The 24,273-nt window shown below is 47.0% G+C and overlaps 1 protein-coding gene across 1 annotated transcript in view; it reads left to right on the forward strand.

Moving 5' to 3' along the window:
- LOC120843884 overlaps positions 1 to 24,273 on the forward strand; it is a 146,720-nt gene that overhangs the window by 117,128 nt on the left and 5,319 nt on the right. Inside the window, exon 9 of the mRNA XM_040215355.2 lies at positions 565 to 638. Within this exon, the coding sequence (XP_040071289.2) occupies positions 565 to 638 (74 nt within the window). The remainder of the gene's footprint in view (positions 1 to 564; positions 639 to 24,273) is intronic.

Raw genomic sequence — 24,273 nt, forward strand, 5'->3', positions numbered from 1 at the left:
ATTCCATAAGGTCACGTGGCGTCCCGTTCCGAGAAATGCCCGCAAAGTGTACCGGTGGACGATGCGGTCACGTGTTCTGACGTCACTCTACCCGATGAAATGACGTAACTTCATGCTGAGGAACCGTTGTGTCACACGATGCCGTCGTGTCACGTCAATTTCCCCGCTGATTTAGCGATAAAACGCATTGATAGACAAATTTATGAGGCAACAAGGCGTGAAGTCGGGCTAGTTGGTGCATAATAAAAACTTGGAAACAGCGGGAAAAAAAAAACAAAGGACAAGAACGAGCAGTGAACGAACAAACATAAACTTCAATTGTCAGTCAGCGTTGTGTTCGTTCAGTTCTCGTATCTTGTCCTTTTTTTTTTTTTTTCTTGTTGTTTTCAAGTTTTCAGCTTTATGAGGTGGGGGGTCTCGGTTAAAAGTATGGAGTGATCTTACGCGTTAGTCAATCGTACAATCAGCCGTTTGGTCGATAGACGTAAAAACCCGGAAGATTTTAATAAGCCGAAATTCCCAAACAAAAGACCCGATTTCTTCCTTGTCTTGCCCATCTTTCAGACACGCTTGCAAGAGGCGACCTGCCCCGAGTTCACCGTCGGAACGCCCCAATCAGCCGCAAAACTTCCAGGAGGGTGAGTTGACCGAGAAGATTTCAATGTATCTTAACCCTACAGGTGTAACGTGTACATGTATTGGATTAATCTAATTGAATACTTTTTAGTCCAGAGTAATTGTAATTGTATTCTGAGTCAAGTGTACCAGACAGGACACAGCCCACTCTGAACTACCTTCGAGGCGCTGCTTGTTCCCGCGCGGAACCGAACCCTATTAATCGTTTCTGTCTTTATTAGTACGGGGACGCTTTCCCAATTATTCGGCTCACACGTACGGTCTCCGGAAGTCGGGGGATCGGATGCTCGTGTCCAATTTTTTTCAGCATACGCCCCGTGATAAATTCCAATGTTTCGGAAAAAATATTGGTACCGAAGAACACCGAATCTTTCGAAATCGATACACCAGCAAAAAAAACAAAAAAACCACACACACACACACACACACCCGAATTGGGAGACAAATAAAGCCTGAAAGCACGAAACTCTGCTTATAATTTGTAGAAATTAATTCTACACCGAAAGACTTAAAGGGCAGCCTAGGAGACGGGAGGTTCTAGATATTCGCAGCTTAAGAACTCGCTTCTCGATTTGTACTTCTAGGGTTTTTAATGCCGCTATTTGATTATCTCAGGAGCTAGAATGAGATATTCGCGACTCACCACTCGTTTCTGAACGTTCAATGACTGCGGTGAGTCTGGCTTTGTAATTGCGTCCGGTGTCCTGGCTGTAGATGGTCCGGCAGTGCAGCACAGCCGCTAAATGGGGGTCTCCGGCGAGTTGTCCTTGATGTCCCTCATAATTACTTCGACTCATTAATACACCCATCTGACTGAGTAACCCAAATTACGAGTCACAATAACATTTTCGCCAAGTTAAATTTTTGAATTTGGTAAGGTAACGCTTTCCTCCTTGCTGCTGTGTTAGGATCGAGCTGAAGACCCGGATGAATCCCTTGGACGCGTGTGTTGCCCCAATTTCGCTCGTTTCCTTCGCGGTTTTCTCTATTTTTAAAACTTTCAGCTTTAATTAGAGCTAACGAATCCAATGACGACAATCCCCTGGTCATCGGGACGCCATTATTCGGTAATAAGCTTCACAAATAGGAACCGAGAGTGCAGAATATTACCGGAGGGCATGTGTATAGTGCACGGGATCCGACGAGGCAACTGCGGCTGCAACGTCTTGAAACTTCATCGCTTTCCAGATGTCCACTCCGGCGGCAGTGGGTTGCGTCCGTAAACCAAAAAGACTTTTCCCAAACTCCATCCTCTTGAGCATGCTCGGAACGTTTCGTGAATAGAGCGCCCACGCGATGAACATGCACGCTCCCAAGGTGCTCGCAAGTTTTCTCGTGAGAATTGCAGTTTCCGGCTTGCAACTTACCGTAACTTAATTTACCTTAATGTTGATATTTCCCGCTGGTCACATTGACTCGATTTTATCATCTACAACGCTTAGTTAAAGAGTCATTTCCGCAGCCGGGTTTGGCTGGAACTTGGCGAAAAGTTAGTTTTCTACGCTTTCCTAAATCGCGATCTCCTTCACGATACCCGAGAGCCTTGAACTCACGTTGGCCCTCACAACGCGACTGGATTTTTTTTTAGATTAGTACATAATGGTAGCCGTGAAGAAAAAGTTATATTGCTGATACATGCTCGTGCATCAATTTCTAATCGTTCAATCATAGATTGGCTCGCTCCGTCAATGGGCACATCTCGACTTTGCTGTTTTCAGTTCTCGACGAAGGACACACTCGTCGACACGGGAGCCTGAAATAAAACTTTTATAAACATCTTCAAGCCGCCGATCGTTCACTGCAATGTACTCTTCAGTGCATCCTTCAATTCACATTATATTTTATTGCCGTGGACTACGCGAAACGTCAAAAATACTCTCAGTGTACGGCATCTAAAACGACCAAAAACTTGAAGGGGAATTCGATCTTTGTTAACTGATACAATATTTCGAGTACTCGCCTCCGATTTCTATCGGTGGCGCGTTGCAGTGCCGCACTTTTCGGGGCTTCGCTACACTGGCGGATGGCATAATGCGGGACGAGAAACGTGCCCAATAAGTTGAGAAACGTCATCCGCGGCACACAAGAACACGAGACGCGCCCCAAGTCAGATACCCGGCACTTTGGAGTCTGGAGCACCCAACTGGCACACCCAACGCAGGAGCGCCGCCCCAAAGAGAACTTGAACCGGCGTTTTTAACCACCCAGCATGGCCGCAGGACCTGACGCTCGCTAGATGGCGCTTCTGCAGCATTCAAAATGACGCTACCGGCTGTAAAACTGTCTATATTCGCGACTCCGGCGAAATCGTCGCCGCGTAGCGGCAGCGCCGAGAAGATCAGGAGAGGAGGTCGTTTCGACTCTGTCGTCTGCTATCGCTGCTTAGTTCTCGTAGGCAGCATAAAAACAAACGTCGTTTCCAGTAATTATTTTTATGATTGCGCCGTGTCATTCCTACGCACTGACTAGAAGAAAGTATCTACCGTCGAAAAATCGCTTTGCTTTGAAATGTAACATTGATTTTACGCTGCAGTGCAGGAATTTGTGCTGGTCCGCGTGCAGAATGACGAAAACGACCTCCTTTCGTCCGCCATTTTGCCTGAGCAGCGCGCCCTCTATAGTTCGCTGGAGTCGCGAATATTGGTGAGATCATCTCACCAAAGAGCAAATAACGATAGGGGTCTAGCGGACCCTGGTGTGCTCGTCTTTAGTACTCCTTTATCCATCGGTCGATGTCAGCTTGCGTAGGGCTGCAGAGGAACCTGCGATTCGCAAATGAAGCGCATGTTGTCAATGGCTTTCAAAACGAAATAGATGACGTTCGCAATTTCCGCCCTAGTCCGATCTTCGCCACGGCGCATGATTCGTAGCAGACGATAAGCTTTTAAGCCGGTATGTTAGCAGACGATGTACGGAATTTTCTTGTTTTATTTCCGTCTGCGAACGGTGCTTTGTAGCGGACGAAACACGTTTTTTGCGCGCGTAAGCAGAGGAGCAGTCACGAAGGTAATCGTCGCTCGCATAGCGAGAGGCAAACTATATATAGATCTCGCTCTCGCGGTGAGAGAAAGCGGACTCTTGGCGCCATGATATGTACCTCAACGACTCGCTGAGGAGAGCCATTTTTATGTATCTTTGGTGCAATAGTAAGGGTGCAGGCGAGCTGGTGGATGTTAACCATGTTGAATAAGGTTTGAATAAGTGAAAAAAGGTGTTTTTTTTTGTGTATGTGTTTGTGGATCCTTGTTACTTTGGAAGAGGTAATGGTCCTTTTGTTATGTTTTGGGGGAGATTGCTGAGTCATCTTTGTGAATCGGCATGAAGGCGGTCCATAGCGCTAGTTTGGAATTACAGGGTTTGGCGTTTGGACTGTTTAGAGGTTGTCCCTTTGTGTTGGTAGTGACTGTCTGGAGGGTTTGGCGGTTGAACTGGTTAGAGTTGCCCCTTTGTGTTGGTGGTGGGCTGTTTGTGGACTATATAAGGAGGAGGACTGAATAAACCTGGTAGCTGAGTTTGAGACGTCGTCCTGTCCCGTTCTGTTTCTTCGACTTTTATGGGTTTTTTTCTACCCCAGTCTCAGGTATATTCAACATGGGTATCTTTGGTGTTCACGTTATAATTGTAAAGATCCCTCAACCTTGATTCGCCTTGTCTATTTTTGTTTCGTTTATTTCGTCCAGGCTAAATTATTTTGTTGTTTCGTCGATCATATTATAGGCTAAAGTCATGTAGCTGGGGAAGACTGGAAACAAGAAAAGGTATATTGCCTAGCACGTTATTTTCTATTATCTTTTTTTTTTTTCGTCTCTTTAGAGTCGCGGAAAGTACATATATGCTTTGGTTGTTTTATTTTATTTTTTTTTTTTGGGGGGGGGGGGGGGTTGCACACGCACGCACACACTTATACACGCACGAAAATACTCGCGCACGCGAGCACGTGAACACCATGGAATATTTTAGAATCAACAATGTGAAACGCGCGTCGTACGGAATTCATCAAATTGAGGCCCGACCGGGAACGGAAGGCGAGGGAATTTTCAATTGCAGATTCCTTCCGTCTCTCCTTTTTGGGTGCGACTTGCGTATGCACAGTCAGGTCTCTTTAGTATGGACACCTCCTTTCTCCCATGGCGTGTCCATATAGCGGAAGTTGCCCAGTATCACGAGACAAAAGTTCAAACATTTTCCGAGTTTGTTCCCGGAAAGTTTGTCTATATAGCTGAGCGGGGTGTCCTCATTAACGTGGTTTATATTAACGATAGATTCCTGTCTGTGCGCTTGTGTGCGCGGGTGTGTGCGCGCGCGTGCGTGCGTGCGTGCGTGCGTGCGTGCGTGCGTGCGTGCGTGCGTGCGTGCGTGCGTGCGTGCGTCCGTGCGTGCGCGTGTGTGTGTATGTGTGTGTGTGTGGGGGGGGGGGGGGGAAGAAGGGAGAAGTGGGGCAGGCTTTCAGATCCAACATTGCCGGCCCGGGTCGTTCTTAATATATACAGCAGGCGGTCAGCATCATTATGACGCTGGAACGCCACGTGCCCAGAGCGGTTGTTGGATATGTCTCATGGTATAGGCGAGTCTTGTAATCCTCGCGAAAGTGAAGCGTTTCTATGAAATTTAATAATGCCCGCTCTTTTTCCCGGCAGGCGCGTGGTTTCGAGCGTGGGGATGACATTCTGCCGTGTTGATTTAGCTATGATTTTCTTTATTTATTTAGAATACCCTGAAAGCAATAGTTTCGTGGGTAATTAGACCATGGATGGATGGATGGATGGATGAATCCGGCTGAGCCTTTTGGATCGGGCGGTAGCTTACGCCACCTAGCCACTTTGTTTTACCATTTAAGCTTAGAATATTTAAATGTGAAATCCATAATCACTCCGCACTGCAAAGAAAGTGAGGCTCTAAAACTCCCTTGCCATGAGTTAATAAGAAAATACCTAGTTTTCTCTCGCTTTCTGCCACCATTCACTTAATCTTTTGCTTGGTAATCTCTACAGTCTTGAAATCCACTCTTCCTTCGCTGTCTCTAAAACCCAACGACTTTATTAAATCTATGTTGTCTTCGGTAGGCATAGGATGAAGACCCTTACAGTAGAGTATCAAGTGCTCAGCCGTTCCCTCCTCCTCTCCACAAACAGTGCACACTGTATCCATTTCCTGGTACTTCGCTCTGTATGTTCTGGTTCGCAGAACACCCGTCCTCGCCTCAAACAACAATGAGCTTCTCCTAGAATTGTCATAAATGCTTTCTTTGGCAATATCTGTTTTGTTTAATCTATAGCTTTCCAGAGCCGTCTTTGTCTTTATTCCCTCTAGCCACCGATCTCTTTCTGTGGAATAAAACTTTCTCTTTAACTGAGACCTGCTCTTCCGTATCTCCACTATAGCGTAAAAACTTTCCTCTTAATTTCCTAGTGCGCTGTCTCCCACTTTGTGCCTATACTCCTCATGTGTAAATAGCTGGAAACCTTTCGTGCCCATTGCTCCCCATCCATTTGCCTCAACCTATCCTCAAATTCTATCTTGCTGACAGATTCCCTGCTCTCAAATGATGCCCATCCCATGTCTCCTTGTACTCCCTGGTTTGGCGTTTTGCGATGTGTCCCCAAAGCCAGCCTACCTACTCCGCGCTGTTTTATTTCTAGTCTTGCATGCACTTCGGATTTTATGCATAGCACTGCATTTCCAAAAGTCAAACCAGGCACCATGACTCTCCACCTCATACATGTTGAAATTCCAAAGTGCTCTATTTTTCGTTACAGCTGCATTTCTATTGAACTTACCTTACCTTACACGTAACCTTAAAGAGGGGGCATAGCGACGCGTGGAAAGCGTATCACAGGCCACGTCCACAGAACGGGATTGGCTAAGATAGCTCGTAGCATCCGCTGCGTCCGCACTTAAGGTGAAACAGGGTATTAGCCCCGAGAGCGAACACAAGCGTCGCTGCGGTCGCCGCGCCCTCATTGGGTGAGGTGTACCGTGACGTCAGAGGGAGGACTCCGCTCCGCGATCTCCCATCTGGCTCGCTTCTTTGCACCGGTTTCCTGGTTTGGCTTTGCGTTCCGCAAGCACTTCGAGGAGCGGGATCTCGTTTACCCGGTGTACAAGACGCTGGGTTAGTCCGATATTGACGTTCTTCCGTACATTTTATAAGCCTGCTTGTCACTTTTATCTTTATAATTGGGTTAACAATCCCGAAAGCTATCGGCGGAGGCGATTCAGCCGATGAACCTCCCCGTCCGTCCACACGACACGAGGTAATCTTGCGTGGGGTCGGTGGAGCGGCGGCGTAAGTGCTGCTCCACCGACCCCAGAATTCCACGTGTAGACGCTGGAATTCTGTTCCTAGCATGTTCATATTTAGGAGAATGTTACTTCCCACTCTGCAGGCATTTGAAATGGCATTTATACCAAGGGCCTTCGGTCGGTCGGCAAATTAGCTCGCGACTCCAACTTTGCGCGTGCCACACTGCATGGGCTGGTTCGCAGATGTTTTAAAGGCCCTGGGTCTGAAGGCCTTTGAAATGCTCGTAGAACAGGGTTGTTTTACATAGCTTCATTGTGAATTAATGATATAGTTGATACACGTATGGGGGCATGGTTTATTCTTTAGAAGATGCACAATTACTCAAAATTAGTTTGTATGCTAGCAGGGAAAACTGCCGAATTGTCCCCCGTTGCCTATGTAAGATCTAGTGAACCGGCCAAAATATGCACAGCAATAGTACTGTAATTTGGAATGTTTATATTTTTTTCTGGCATTGTTTCTTTATTCCAGCCTTGGGTTTTCAGAAAAAATACCGTTTAGTTTGAATCGTCATTTGCAATTAAAAGTGGCACTGCTGCAGGTCCCCAAAAGCTTCCTGAGCCTCCAAACGCCCTACAGCTGTACTCTCTGACAACGGGAAAACAGGAGAAACAGCAAGCATTCGAACGGCTGTCCAGTGGTAGATGCTGCACTAGTAGAAAAAAATGTGGAATCTGTGAAGGGTGACAGATTTTGATTTAGTTAAAATCTCAATTTTACAGCCTAAGGGAGTAATAACGGGCTAGACACCTTCGCTCTCTTTTGTTGTACATTACTTGAGGAATACTATAAACAAGTCGAGATACCGCCGGTGGAGTCCATTGAAAATTAACATACTATCCGAATCCAGCGAAGGTCAAATACGAGAAATGTATATAAATAAATGTACCTTCTTTCTTTACTTTGCGCCTGTACTTGGGCTGTCCCACTTGTGATTCTCTCTCCGTTGCCCAGACTGTATTTAACATGTTGCTCGAGCAGTATGCAGCTTTCCTGCTTTGGCGATCTTGTTTAAAAACAGAGATACAAAAAAAAACACGAAATAGTATGCATAACTTGCCAATTCATTCAGACCATCAGCTGCATTGATTATGTGAGATGTCTGCAATTGTGGCCATATTTCTTTATTTTCATATACCAGCTGCGATTCATGCGTTGCCTGCCTTGTCAACCAAGCCTGAAATGTGGGTTGAAGTTTCGCCTGCAGCTATACAGGCCATACCTCAATAAAGCCACATATTAAAATTTACACCTCCTACCAAAAACACGAACAAAAAAAAAATTAAATATAAACGAGCGCGCCGACAGCTAACGTCGTCACAACCTCCACAGGGCGAGCGAGGCGAGTTGGGGAAAATTTGCGTCCTCGCCGTGACGTCACCCCGGTTCCCGTAAGGGGGCGCCACGCGAACTTCTCGGGGCTATGACGGGTTCTTCTTTTATATATGAAAGGCTAGCGACGTCACTCCCCACGTCGCAAGCTGCCTTCGCCGCAGCAGCTTTGGCAACAGTAATCTTTAACGCGAAACGTATGCGGTGAGCTCTACTTGCTTCGCATTGTTTTCAGGAGCTCCATATCATTCATTATATGGTTAGGATGCTTGTTTTGCGCCTGTTCTTGATTGAAACGAATGTTGTACTGTATGTTGTATGCGTGGTGTTAGTACTTTTCGCTTCAATCTTCTGAAGTCTTTTTTTTTTTTTTTCGTGAAAACGCCAACACGAAAACACACGCGGGGAGAAGGAACGTGCTTCGCATTGTTTGCAGGCGCCGTTATTATCCATTATGCGGTTTGCACTTCACACGTAGGCTTCGAATGACGTCAAGCCCTTTCGAAGCAGCTACCAACCTAATCTTTACCGGAACGCGTGGGAGGCTGTTCCTATTGTTCACACACACCTTATCATCCATCATGTGGTTTTGATGCTTGTTTCGTTGATGCTTTTTTTGTGGTTTTCTTTATTGAAACGGATACTGAGCTGTATGCGGTATGCCTGATTTCAAAGGAGATGTGCTGTTTTGCCTTCAATTGTTCATTGGGAGTTTTTTTTTGCTTACAACGCCAACGACACGAAAATTTCCTTGGCTGGTAGAGGTATACAGCTTCGCTGTAAAAATATGACGGCTCTCGATTACAGTGACGCATGCCCTGATGCTAAGCTCTCGCAAATTGTGAACCAGGCACAAACATTTCGGAACCAGCGGCTTGCCACTGACGAGAGAATCACTAGTCCTTTTTCAATTTATCAAATTTTGCGATACGGTTACACACTAAAAAGTAAGGACTGAAAAAATACTCTAGAATGCCAATGAAAATGCTGTCAAAACACAAAGAGACAGGCTTCGCCCAACTTACTACAGCCAAAGAAGTAGTTGAGGCAGGAAAGTGCGTCCGCAATGTCTCGAGACTTCGAATAAAATAAGGTACAGCTCAACGACCGGTTGACCTACTTTGCGTGTACCCTCTCATTGATATGTTAGTTTCCCTAATAGGCAGCCTTTCTGTTCAAAAATTCAGAGAATACAAAAGAGAGAAAGGCAGGCAGCTCCGAAATGAGTGTACGAATGTTGAAGCCACAGATTGAAAACGCTAAGAAATTCACTCTTAATAATATAAAATTACAAAAACGAAACAAAGAACTCTAGATTTATCAAAAGAAAAGTACACCACAAAATACCCAATACCCCCAAAACAAACTCCTCATGTACAGAACCGCGATTACAATTGATTCCCGGGGACAACTACTGATCAGCGCATCCCTACTGATTCATTAACGTTGACAATAAATCCAGGCTCTTTCTGTTTTGGTACCAGTAAATGTTTGGCCGTTTATATTTCTGGACTTTGTCATTTATCTATCCCTTCATCTCCGATAGTTTTTGCTATCATTAACCAAACTTAAAAATACAACTCAGCTCTCGATAAGTAATGCGTGGTGTGTTTGCTCTATTCCAGGAGTTCAATAAAAATCAGTTTTAGTGTGCTGTCCGCCTCTGTCTGGAGTTTGCATTCACCCGATCATCCATCGTTATTTAAAAATCGGCATACATGTAAGGGATCTGTTGAGGGCGAATCCTTTGACAAGCTGAATTTTCAAAGCAGGAGGTTGCTTATGACGACTGGGACAAGAGTTTCCCGAATAAACACAGACGTCAGAGGTTACTCTTACACTAGATGAACGGCCGTGATCAATGTTCTCTGTGAAAAAAAAGTTCCTAATATTCTTTGTTATTCTCTCGACTCATATCGGCCAGCTATACCATAATAAAAGGGGAGAGTAGGTGGCGATGCTCTCACTCATGTGCGCGGGATATCACGTGTGAAGGAAAAGCCAAAGCGGGCAGTGACTGGACGGTCTCTGGCGTCCCTCTTCCTGTGTGGTGAGACTGTCTGATGGTCCGCTAGTCGGTTGTCTTGACGACTTGATGTGAATTTGGTTTAGCGGAACTGCATTGTCCAAAAGCTAACGCCCGACTCTGTTCTCCCCCCGCCCCCCAATTTCTTAAGAGGGTGATCACAACCACTCATGGACGGTTTTTGTTTTGTGAATCCTCCGTACAATTGATTAATAGAGAGTTTTCGTAAATGGTTTTGGCTGTCCCGCAACGTTCTCCGCAAACTGCTACGAGGTCCGGGACTCCGCAGACAAAGATGGCGTCGCACATGCGCAGTAGTGGCGTCTTCGTTTTGAAGAACATAGCGGAGGTGGGAAAACAGTCTACGAAAACTCCCTAATTACAGCGACCCGGGAGCCCCGTTCCCAAGGCCGACTAGAGCGAACAGGCGCGCTCTTTTACGGCCCTCGAATGAGGGGTTGTTTCTTCCTTCCACCGCAGCCCCGTGTAGTGGCTGCGGTGGAAGCACCACGTAAACTGGCTCTACTATGTCCGAGGATAAAAGAAAAAGGCAAAGATAGGCGGCAATGCACAGTGAAGCACGTAAACAAATATGTGGAATGTGCGGTGGGCGTGGTCTATAAAATTCCATTGGGCTGCGGCAAGGTTTATATAGGCCAGACCGGAAGGTGCTTGAAGGAACGGTTGCGCGAACATGCTTTATCACTGCGTTCAACAACAGGAGCCCATTTACACATACATTGCAGAGATTGCCGCTGCATTCCCAACTTCCAAGGCACTACAATCGTTGGGAGAGGTAAAGAAAAGGTGGCGAGGGAGGTACTGGAGGCTTATATGATAAAGAAGGAATGTCCTGATAAGTGTATCAGTCAACCCTCACTTTTCCTTCACAAAAAGGAAGTGGACTTTATTGACACGTGTGGTGGCCGAGTCATTGATGACTAGTCACATTTGTAGTATTTGTGGCTTTCCCTGGTTTTATTTTGCTGTTTCTATTTTTTCGAATAAAAAATTCAGTTGATAGTCAGCGCTCGTCCTGTTTGCCTCTCCGTCTTCGTATTAGTCTTTATTGTGCGCTTTCACTACTTTCAACATGCATAACCAACTCGCCTGCATCGCCACATTAGCCTTTCACTACCCCGGCAGCTGGGGGTTTCTGCTGAAATGATGGTGTAGGGGTAACTCAAGCACTTGTAAATTAACAGACCTATGAAAACTACTAAGCAGGTACGAAAACGCCTCCGCAGCGTTTGCCTCACTCGCGCTTCATGGTGAAACAAATCGGCGGCGAGCGACTGATGGAACACACGTCAGAATAACATATTGCGTCGTGAGTTTATCACCATAGGACAGTGCTTGATCGCGCGCGTGGAGCATTAGCGCAGCCAGGAATGATTTTTTGGGCCGGGGATGGGGGGGGGGGGGGGGGGGTGATAAGGGTAGCGTGGGACGGACGCCCCCCCCCCCCCCCCCCCCCCCCTGGCTACGTAATTGGCGTGAAGTGACATTGGATGGCACTTGAACTTTCCGTAGGAGTGCCGTCGGGCGACAGTCATACATGGTACGTATAATCACTAGTACAACAGGCTACCGTTTAACGCCCAGTCGTGACTGCAAAGTTTATGACCCACATACAGATATCCTACCCCACCAATTGTTTGTACAGGGGGCATACAAGTTGTCGCTGGGGATTAAAGAACGGAAAACCGACGACTGCACTCTCGACTCGGTCGTACCGCACCGATCGCCTAATCCGCTGTTCTTCCGTAACATCCCCTGTTTTGCTTCGCTATACTCCATTAACGTGCACTTGTTTGTGAATGATACGAAATGTACAAAAACGATGTAACTCACCCCAGCGAGCGCCATGGCGCAGTTCTCCGGGTGCCACTGCTGCGGAAGATCAGCCTTCGAAAGATCAGCAGCCCGTTCAGCTCGCCGAAGAGGGCTGTAGCTACACTTCGATACTTCAGCTAGACACTGAGACACTTGCTAGCAAAAACCGGCCTCCGTCAAGAAGTAAAAAAGCTCACTCGCGTCGCACATTACCGTGTTGACGCTGAAGGTGCTCACGTTAGCATACGACCGCCGGAGACCGCGACGCATATCGGTGCTTCGTATGCTCCCTGGGTAAATTCTTTCGCATCAAACGAAGTATCCTACACTTCGAGACATTTCCGGTTTCTTTTTTCGGTATGCCGCGTCCTCGTTCACGAACTAGCAGTCTGTTTCCGAAGGACACAAAAAGGCCTTCCGTAATGGCTGCGGACAACAGACGACACCGCTTTGTTTACCCTCGCGAGTTCCCCACCTCCCTTCCGGAGCGATCCTCCAATCAGAGCGCGGCGAAGGGACTTCACGGCACCGGCCTGCGCAGAACAGGAGATGGCTTTCCCTTTGGACTGCCGCGACTTCTGCGGCACCGATGACACAGGCTTTCGTTCGGCGTTAAACAGTCCACCGGTAGCAGTCTACGCGGCGCGTGCTTCCGCGAGGTGGCTCTGTCGCTTGGCTGAAAAGGCGAAGGTGTTCGATAAGGCCGGAAAGGGTAAAGACGGGGCGAGAGAGCCACGCACGAAAAGGTCAAAATAAAGCAAATGTTAAATGCGCTTTTCCGCGCGATGAAAAAAAAAATATCAGAAGTAGAAAACGTTTGCTCCCTGCGCCAGCACTTCGCTCCTTCAAAAGAAAATTTCTTGAGTCTTTGTTTTAACCTTTCGCCTCTAATGTGGGGCCCAATCTAGGCAGATGGTGGAACCCGCGGTAATGTTCACAAAATATGATCAATTTTTTGTGAAAAATATCTGTATTTTTGCAGATACTTTTGGATACATTTTCAAAAAAAGAATTTAATTTATCGTCACCATTACTCAAAAAATGTATCGAGTTACGGTTAAGACATAGCGGAAGAAGTAACAAGTTACAGTATAGCGATACAAGTATCGCGATACTGTAATTTAAGTAGTATCGCGATATGGTAACTAAAGTAGTATCGCGATGCTATTCAAGACTGTTTCCTCCCTTCTAGGCGCACTCAAAAATGACGGCGTTTGCCCGGAAGGGAAAAGACAAATATTCCAGGAGGGGGTGTTGGCAAGGGGAAAAGCTGAGTACAAGGGCTTCTCTCTTTGTCCTTTGCAAGGAGGTAGACGTGCAGCGCTGTGCCGGCGTTTGAGAGGGTTATATCATGTCTGAATCAGCAGTTGAACCGCAGCGTTCTTTAACAGCGAACGAACTTCAAGCAGTGTTGTGCCAAATGCACAACAAAAGTATTTAAGACACTAAATACCCATTTGAAAATATATTTAGAGTAGTATTTGAGTTACTTTTACTACGAAATATCTTGAATGGAATACAAATACTTTGAAAAAGTAATCGAATTACATTCGAATATACTGGGTAACTATGCTGAAAGCTGGTAATACAAAAATAAAAATGTCAAATGGTGTGCTCTACTTGGAATGACTTCGATTAAAATCATATTCTACTGTTAGATTTATGATATCCAAAAAGCGACTTAGCTGCTGTAATCGATGTTTACTGTGAAATAATTCGAGACATGCTACATAATGGGTGCCGAAGGATTTTAGGAACACGGGGGGGCTCACGTATTGTAGGCATGGCAACTGGCGTGCTTTAGTTTGGCGGCAGGGTCGGATCATGACGCATTCCGCATTAAGTTCGTAATACGCCTTGACGCGATTCGGCGGACTTGACACATAGTCGGGCATTGCATATCCCTAACAGCCGAACTAGAGGTTGATCAGGCAGCCAGACTTTATGATGAGTAGGCAAGCGAGTGAATAACAAACATGTACTCGCAGGAGAAACATCGACTGAAGGACAGCAGCCTTTGTCGCTGATGAACAACCAAGAGCGAGTAATTTGTCTCCTCGGCCAAGGCGCGAGGGGCAGCGCCTTTTCAACTTTTCAACAGCGCCTGTACCTTCGAACTGCCCAAAAATATTAGGAAGGTTAAGAGGGAAACACAAGTAAAACAAGAGAGTGTCTACGAAACCGCTTTCAATCCCTGGCTCCACGTGGCGGTAAACTGGGTCGGAAGATTTTGACAATGAAACAATGTGCGCATTCGGAAAAAAATGTAAAAATCTCCCCCCCACCAAAAAAAGAAAAAAAAAAAGCTAGAAAAAACGCGTTTGAACGAGCCTGGGAGCCAAGGTTAAGCCACAATAGGCACACAAGGGGCTTTGGGGATGCCCAATCTAAGATCAGTGCACCTCAATAAAACCAGCAGGATCTAGCTTCCTTGTCCGAGGGAGTGTTCGCTCTCACTAGAAAACTTGCTCGCACATTTTCATACCAAAAACCCCTGAACCGGCGATTTACGAAAATGATCCAGTGTGACCGTACGAAGCATTGGCGTCACAACCTTCTGCTGTCTGAATCAGCTTTGGACAAAATGTGTAAAGTCCCGGTGGCGTCATCAGCACTTTGCTGGCTCCAAGCGTCACGTGTCATTCAAGGACAACTTGAAAAAGAGAAGCAAAAGCGACAGGAGGACATATAAAGACGAGCGTACTTGGGGCTATCCCTTTGGTCTTTTGTTGGCATTCGGAGAATGCCTCTTGCTCGTGACTTGTTCCCTGTCACTTGCCTCAAGTCTGCAATCGCTTCAGCATTGGCTCGGAGTCTGAGGATTCCTAGTTCCGTAGATTGTTTCGGCGACAAAGATTTTCGAAGGTTGAAAATGTATTTGAGATACTGAGTACAAGGCAGTAAAAAATGTAATTAAGATAGAGTAGTAATTACTCTAGACGAAATGTATTTGCATGATACCGAAATGCTACCGAAAGTATATGAAATAGAGTCTCTTGAGTGGAGTTTATAGGATAGGCGTAAGTCTGGTGCAAAGGCACTTCCTACCTGTCGGGATGAAGAAGACGTGCCTGCGAGAATATTACAGAGATGTGTGATTGAGTTTTGCGTTAAGTTTTTGAAAAGAATAAACTGCTCTAGAAGGTTTTTTTCTTTTACGCATATAGTTCGAATTGATTTTTCTTAAGTTTTCGAACACTTCCAACATTGCAAAAAAAACTGTGCGGAAAAACCTTTTATTTTTTTATTTTTTTTATAACACTCCTTCAGAGGATAGTCTGAGAATAATCGCGCCTGCAACGCTAAAAGGGATCTCACAAAAGAGTACGTTAGGTTTCATTGGAGAAAATGTATTGAATGCAAAGGGTGATATTTTGAAGCAGACAAATGTTCGGAATCTGAAGGGTAGTCTGATTCAGAATAAAATAATCTGTCTCGTTACTTTAGTGAGACCCGCCGAACTTACAGAAAATGAGAGAGATAGAAGAAAGGATTGGTGGACTAATAACTATTTATTAAACCTCCGCTTCTTCTTCTACTGGTGTTGCTTCCGCTATTGTTAGGTCTTCTCTTTCTTCTTAGAAGAAAAAAATACAATATCAGTAGCAACACCAAAAGCGCATCGGGTGTCTTTTCCTCTTTCTCTATAATCTTTATAATTTTCTGTAAGTTCAGCTGGTTCCACTAAACTAGACATGTACAACCAACTAGCTGAGCTCATACCCCTCGTATGTCTCTTTACTTTACAATCACCCATTGTACAATGGTTCGTATATCTCATTACTTTTCAGTCAACCATTGTACAATGGTTTACGTCACGTTCGGTATAGCCCGGCGACAAAAAAAAAAAGACTGCTCAAACCGACTTTTCTTTCACCGTCATTGTGGTTGCAGTAAACGCTGCGGGCGCCGCGTGGGACTGCCGTCGTGGACTGAGCCCCGAATCTTCGTCGTCCTCCTCAGCCAGCTTCGAGCTGGACTTTTCGTCGCCGCCTCGGGGCCCCGACTACTCTCCGCTCATCATACCCTGTCCGGGCAGTTCTGGACAGTCATCGCTCCACTCACCCAGTCTCGAGAACACGGCGGGATCGCCCCTAGTCCTGTCCCCACCACGAAACTACACAGCTTCTCCGTTAAGCCTGACGACGTCTCCGTTAGGCCTAACGGCGTCTCCGCTAAGGCTAAGGACGTCTCCCCCAGCCCTTACTGCATCACCGCTAGGCCGTTCGACGTCTCCGCTAGGCCTAAGGACGTCTCCGTTAGGCCTAACGACGTCTCCGTTAGGCCTAACCACGTCTCCGTTGGGCCTAACGACGTCCGCGTTAGGCCTGGCGTTGTCGGTGTCGCCAGCCTCGCAGCCTTGCCGGTCTCCGGCATTCGAGAGCTGCGCCCGTCCTGCATCGCCGATGGAAGACGCGCGGAGCTTTCTCACGCGCACGTTCTTCAGCGATGAGGAACACCCAGCTTCGACGTCGGGAACTGGCCTCGTCGGTCACTCACGGTGCGTAAGTTCGGAGTGCTACAGCGTTGCCCGATTATCCAATCAACATTCAGTAAATCATAAAAATCAGCTTTGCTCTCAACGCTCTTGTAATTTATCATGAAAGTGAAACTACTCGCGAATTCGAGTGGTCAGTCGTCGCCAACGTATTTTGCCGGAAAACCGGCAATAGTGTTCGCGTGGTCAGTTTCCGGCCGGCGCGCACCGTTCGGGTGGTGGTTCTCCGGCAAGCACCCGCAACTTTCCGGCGCTTTTTCCGGTCGAGCTCCAAACGGCCGGGCGAGCAGGCGCCAGACTGTATGCGGTGTCGTCACTTCCGAAATGGGAGAGAGGGTCAGTGAGACAAAAAAAATGAACGAAAGTACGAAACTGATCTGAAGTCACTTTACCAGCCACTACTCGAGTCAATCCAAGCCGTTGAGACATGGGTGACGGCGGCGACAGCCTCTCGCTAGCGGTGTCGCACAGGTAGGAGGCGAAGTAAACTGCAGCCGTCTGGCGTTTCGTGTTCGGGTGCTGAGGGTCACGCGGTGTGCCGCCGGCGCGTTTCTGGTTGCCGTTTCCTCCGGCTCGGTCTCGCCGGCGATTGACCACCTGAATTCGCCATAAGTGGTGGATTTCTTTCGTGAAAATATCGAAGGCAAATGTCGTATAAACTAATAATTATCAGTAAAAAAAAAAAATTCCAATGACAATAGATTGAGATGCCCTTTTTCGGGTCAAAGAGAAAGAAAAAAAAAAACTTATTTCGGGCCATTATGACATTTTATTTATCGAAGACAAAGAACACTGAAAAAGAAGTCTGTCCTTGCTGTCATCTCGTTTTCTGCCTAGAGCCACTAAATGGGCAACGGTTCAGAGTAACCACGTGCACTTGGCCATAATCTGGCTTAACATCATGGTTGCCAGTTATCTTAAGCTTTATCTGAAATCGAAGGTAACGCTTTTCCGTCCGCCAAAAATATTAAAAAAGTTCTGAACAGACGGAATCAACGTAACCTCAGCTTTATAACAGCGTATCGAAAGTTGAGGAAGTCGCATTATTCAATTTGCTAGTGGGCGCCACCACGATGGCGGCGCCCACTAGCAGATCGGGGAACGGAGTGCCGATACTCTACGCGTTGCTCTTTCAGTGGCTCTATTTCTGACCAATCAAACGCACAAATGATTCACGAGAACGTTTCCTTTACTTTAAAGGGGCCGTGCAATGATATTTGCTTGGAATCATTTTTCCTGTACACTAGTTTACTGACGCTAGTGGGACCCAAGTATACCCGGATGCAACGCCACTGAGCAAGAAACTTGTTTGCTGCGGTATAATTTCAAAGACAAATCGAGCGTTTTCGTTCAATCTTTCCTTCAAAAACTTGAGGACGTAGCTGGGTGGTCGCAGTGCCGACCAGTGACGATATTTGAATGCCGCTCATTGATTGGACCCGAGAATTTTGTGAGCACTCAATTCCGGCTCGTGATAAGCAATTGGCGACATGCGCGACCGGAAGCGTCGCTGTGGTCGGGCTTCCACGATTGGCCGAACGCTGACTATGACGTCAGAAAAGGATTTATCACCGACGGAAATAAGAGGAATGAAACAACTTTAATTTTGACGGTGTTCGCAGTGTTCCTTTGAGAGCGCAATGATTTCAAGCTTCCACCATGCTATTTACAAACACCATCGAACTTGTTGTTTGCAAGGTAATGACGTCACAAGGGGAACCGTAGGAGGGCGCCACTAAAACACCTCGCCGCTAATAGCTGGAAAAGCATTTGGGTAGTGGCCCGTGTCCAGTCGCGGCAATGACGACAATAGCCGAACCATAAGAATGTCTGGAACTCGGCGCGTGTCCTGTGCTTTGGCAACCCCAGCGCGTGGCTATGATCAACATTGGCAATATATAATCGGCTCCAGAACCATTGGGTGAACGCTGCTGACTTTCTTTCTTTTTTTTATTTTTAGAGCTCAGTTTTTAGGCGCCCGTTTCCGCCTTGACCGGCGTCGCCGTCGCCGTAACCGCGCTTTACATTATGGGACGTTTCCCAAAATGACGTCACATGTGACAAGAAGGAGGAGGGGGGAATTTTAGAGCGCAGCTCTAAGGCGCCCGTTTCCGGCTTGAGCAGCGTCGCCGTCGGCGTCGGCGTAACCGCGCGGTGCTTTATGGGTAAATTTCCCCCCTAAATTTAGCCGAAAAATTTTCTCGCTAAATTTAGCGGAAAAATTTCCCCGCTAAATTTAGCGGAAATATTTCCCCGCTAAATTTAGCAAAAAAAATTCCCCGCTGAATTTAGCGGAAAAAATTTCCCGCAAAATTTAGCGGAAAAATTTCCCCGCCAAATTAAGCTGAAAAAATTTCTCCGCTAGCGGAAAAAATTGCACCGCTAAATTTAGCGGAAACAATATCCAGCTAAATTTAGCGGAAGATTTTTCTCCTAAGTGGGAGGCGAGCAGGAGAGGAGGAGGGGCAGAGCCTCCTCTCCGTACCTGCCCTTCCTCCTCCTCAAGAGCTGCGCTCTAATTCGGCGTTACAGGGGAGTTTAAACGGCTTTAATTTTTTTCCAGCTAAATTTAGCAGAAATATTTCTTCAATATATTTAGCGTAATCATTTCTCCGCTAAATTTAGCAGACAAAATACCCCGCTGAATTTAGCGGAAAAATTTCCCCGCTAAATTTAGCGGAAAATTTCCCCGTTAGTTTTAGCGGAAAATCTAGCGGGCGGGGGAGGAGGGGCATACCCCCCCACCTCCTCCTTCTTAAGAGCTGTGCTTTAATTTGGCATTACAGGGAGTTTTAAACGTCTTTCATTTTTTCTGTGACTTTTATTGCGTGTGGTACAAAACGAACGCGTGCTTCATAGGTCATTAACGCCAGGGATTTGTTCTAAGCGGTATTAGCGCCAAGTACAAAAATTGTTGCTTCGCCATTTAACGTGAAAAAGGCCCGTAGCTCCAACGACCAGAAGCCGAAATGAAGTCTCTTCGGAAGAGAGTCGAGGAGCGGCAGAGCAAAAGCAAGGCCTACACTGACGAAAAACGTGGTGCAAAAGCTGCCAAGTTTAAGCAAGGCGATTTCGTCAGAGTACGCAAGCCGCCTGGTGGCACGAAAGGAGACCTTAGGTATACGACACCGTTGAAGATCCTACAAAGAAAAGGACCAGGCACGTTTCTGCTGGAAGACGGACGGACGTGGAACGTGTCAAATTTAGTTGTCGTCCCTCAAGCGGGAAAAGAAAAAGAACCAGGTTGGCCAGGATGGTTTCCGTTGAATTCAGGGGCACCGATGGAAACGCAGTCAGTTCCATCCCGCCAGCGATCGTTGCAAGACGAGCAGCTGCCTGAACTTGCTGTGGCAGAGCAGAGGACACCGCCTGGACGGGAGGAGTCTACCTCTCCGCCTCTCTCAGCTTCCCAGCAAATGTCGCAACCGGACACTAACGTGCGGCAGCCTTTAACACGATCACGCAAACCACCAAGCTGGTTACGGGGTTATGTCACATAACATGTGAAGCATGAAGGGCACTCATCAGACACTGATACTTTGTTTCGCTTCGTGTAACTGAAAGGCGAAGGTAATATTGTGTTCTAATTTGTATAACTGCGTTGTGTTAGGTTAGGTTAGGTTAGATTAGGTTGGGTTAGGTCATTATCATCACCATACGATCTGTACTTCATTTTCTTCTTTGTCGATAAAAGTCAGCCTGATTTGGAACGTTGACTGGGCTAGTCCTGTTATTTTTTCTCTGCCGTGTCCCTGAGGACACCACAGGCATATTGACCAGAAGCTGACTGGATGCAAATTGAGTGCCACGTGCGCGCGGTGGTGGTTCTTTCTTAGCATGGAATGCAGCGAAAGCTACGTGCTCAATGTCACACCTTTGACAGGGGCTGATCATGTTAGGCAGCGCGTGCAACGAAAGCAGCAACCGAAACTACGAGTTCGCACTCGCAGCCCTCACTTTGGTCCACGGTAACCATGGAATTTAGACCCAGGTCTACGGATTTACCGCGGACCTGCGGATTCGGCTGTAATGACGTCAAGGTTACCTGATACGCACATTTTTCTGGTCCGCGGACCTGGTTCCGAACGTTTGTCCGCCGTGTGAGTAAGCTCTTAACTTCTACAATGTACTTAGAGCAAAACTGAAGAGGTTCTTAAAAAAAAACAAACTATCCCGTGATTCTGAGTGTCACGTTCGTTTTCCCCGAAGATATAACTGAACGCTAGAAAACACGAATAAATTAAAAGCAGTCGTTACGTCATACTAGGGTCTTTGGGCCGTCAAGCGCGTGTCGCCCGTGGGGGCCAGCGCGTGCAATTCCAAGTTTGCGTCTGCCAGGGATATTCCCCCGCACTATCTTCCTTTCAACTTAAGTCCGGACGCAACCGATGCTACAAGCGTGAGCTCCAGGCTTTCAGCGTCCCTGCCAAGCACGCGCGCTCGTGCAGTGCAAGCAGTGTCATAGCTTCCTCTATTGGCGACGTGCGCGATCGAAAGCGTCGCGGTGGTCCGCCTTCCACGATTGGCGGAGTGCTGACTATGACATCAGCAAAGAAGTTCTCATGGACGGAAATGAGAGGAACGTGAGGACTTCAACTTTGACGGTGTTGACACTGTTGGTTCAAGAACGCTATGATTTCAAGCTTCCGCCATGCTAATTACAAACACCATCGAACATGTTATTCGCAAGGTAATGACGTCACGAAAGGTAACCATATGAGGGCGCCACCGAACAAAAAAACAAACAAATTAGTCGTTGTTTAGTCTGCCAGAACATGGCGACATTGTTACCCAGTGTAGATAAGCAATTTAGCCAGTGCGGTACAACCGCTAGCCTGGGGTCTTTAACGTGCACCACGCAGTAGTGATACACGACCGCACGCCGGTACGATGCTCATCCAGATCGAAACGGGCAGGGGTGGGGATTGAACCCAGGATCCCTGGGTTCTGCAGCGCGAGCTTTCGCTCTACGTGCTCCGAGCTGGTGTGCGCTAGCTCACTCGGCCACCAATCCCCCGGGCGCCACCGAAACATCTCGCCGCTAATACTCACAAAAGCCTGGCAGTTCGACGACTAAGACATAGAGTGCCCGGTCGCTGATTTGGAGCGCGAAAATCTGGTAGCACAAAGCATCAGATAGCAATTACTCGGGGAACCTAAAGCCCCCCCTATCTTGGGAAAAGTGGCGCCATTCATTGTTGTGGAACTGCTCGAGACACGTGCCGCGCGCCACTTCTGGGGAGAACATGGCGTCTGAAATCTAGCTCAGTGCTGCGCTGTACCGCCATGATGTTCCCAAGGGTTGCGCGCACGTGCCTCATGCATCGACGCAGCCTGCGCTACTTTTGAAACATGAAGGGGCTTTAACGGAACCCAGAGCCGTGTATCGGGGGAGTTTGGCCATACATTGGTTGGAATAGGCGAGCATCTCAGGGCCAACCACAGGCCGCGAAACAGCCCCTAGCTGCAATCGTGAGCTCTAAAAATGCGACTCGACTAATTTAAGCCGTTTTAGCGTTGCTCGAGTAAAAAGGTATAACTCTTGGTGACTGAAAAGTTGGTGCATGTGAGGTTTTCGTCACATCCATATTCAACGGTAGAGTAAACGAACGTGCGCTCCAAACCAGGCCTGACGTGCTAGAAACAGCGTCTCTGCCGAGTCTGCCGGAAAGAAAGCACTGCCAAAGCCAACGCACGAGCCGAGCGGGACTCGATCAAGACACTCGCGCGCCCCGCCCTTTGCACTGTTTTCTTTCAGCCTGTCTCAGCTGAGACGCTGATCTAGCAAGCCGGCCCAGAGCAAAATGTCACCGAGACGCCGAAAATGAACGCTCCTATTTTTTTTTTCCTTTATTTGTTTTGCGGATTTGTTTCCGCAGAGGGGCAGAGATAAAGGCACAATGCCTGACATACCCCCTGCTCCCCCCCCCCCCCCACCCCCCAATCCTACAGGAGCAAAAAATGTTACCATCAAAAAAAAAAAAAAAGACAATAACCGCCGTAACGAAAGAAAGCAGGCTATGAACAGATAACATAATTGATGGTGTTATGAATAAACACGAAATGAAGCGTTCACCAAACAGGTCAAACAATTCTTTGAAGATAAAAGCATCTGCACACTCTGTTGATGGTTTCATGCTTTAAATGTCGTTTCCAATATTGTGACGGCGCGGTCTGCTGACTGGTCGATGGTGTGTCACACATTTAGTTTACGCTCTAACCACGGGGGAAGTATTCGGCGCTGGCGGCGGCCTTTGCTCCGCCCATCGGCCAAACTCTCACGATATAGGGCTCTGGGGGGAACCTGGACGTCAGAGCGCAGCTTTTGCAGCGGCGACGACCCGAAACACACGTGTTCGCTCGGGAGAGGTGTGTTTCGGCGTCTTGCCGCAGCGGGGCGCCAGTCACGTGACTCTCCTCTGATCCGTTGTCTTCCGCTCCACCTTTTCAAATTCGGCGGCCGCTTCTCGTGGCGATCTGCCAGGCTTTGTCAGTATGTAGGAGGCTATGGCACTGTTCATGACCATACGCTGGCGCTGTTTTTTTTTTGTTTTTTTTGTAACACCAGGCGTGAAAGATTTTTGTTTGTTTTTTTACTTTGTTTTGAAAATAGAAAAAACCAGCAAAATTGCTGTGTAAGGTTATACAGCCTAGAACTTGGTCTGCCTCACAGGGGCGACGAGTCTCCCAGCTGTAGATGAGAAATTTAGCCAGTGCGGTGCAGCCGCTAGCCTGGGGTCTTTAACGTGCAGCACGCAGTAGTGGTACACGACCGCACGGCGGTACGATGCTCATCCAGATCGAAACGGGCACGGTTGTGGATTGAACCCAGGATTTGAAAATAGCAAGAGTGTGCGTGCATAGCTTTGATAGGCGCTGAAGATGCACGAGAGCGGAGACGTAACACCCCGGGAAGGAGGGGCTTCGGCGGTACTTCGAGAACTATTTTCTGCAGCCTCCGCGCACAAAATTGAAAAATAATCATGATATTTGTGATCCCGGAGGCCAAACGAAGACGAATCAAGTGTTTCAAAATGTGTCAATCAGTCGGTGTAACCGACTGATTGACGCATTTTTAAACGGGGCACGCAGCCCTAAATTCAGGGATTTGTTGTTTTTTCTTTAGCTGCATCAAAGTTTTAAATGACGGAGGGAAAAGTTATACGAATATGGGGTTTTTTACTCTATGTTTATATGGCTTGGTGCACATTAGATTAGAATATAACCGTCACTAATATTAAGCTTATTAACTAACATTTGTTAATCAACTTTTCTTTAATTACTCTTATTAGGATATAAATTTATATTACAAATTTGAGGCGGTCATATACCAAGACTTTCATTTTGTAAAATTCGCGTAACCAGCCCTTGTACCACGATGTTCGTTCGCGAATTTCGCACTTTTTTCTTCTTAATGTAGCAAAGTTCGGCTATAGTGCCCCCTTTCGCGGGTTTGTCGAATTGAGTGAAAAGAAGTCGAATTAAGTAGAACATTCGGGGGCAGATATCTCGGAACACGAGCTAATTACGCGAATTCTACAAAATGGAACTGTCTTGGCATACTACCGCCCCAAACTTTATAATATAAACACATATCTTAATTACAATAACTAAAGGTTAATTAACAAATTTTAGTTAAGT

Source organism: Ixodes scapularis, unplaced genomic scaffold, assembly GCF_016920785.2.
Source record: "Ixodes scapularis isolate PalLabHiFi unplaced genomic scaffold, ASM1692078v2 ptg000020l_1___fragment_1__unscaffolded, whole genome shotgun sequence".
NCBI lineage: Eukaryota > Metazoa > Arthropoda > Arachnida > Ixodida > Ixodidae > Ixodes > Ixodes scapularis.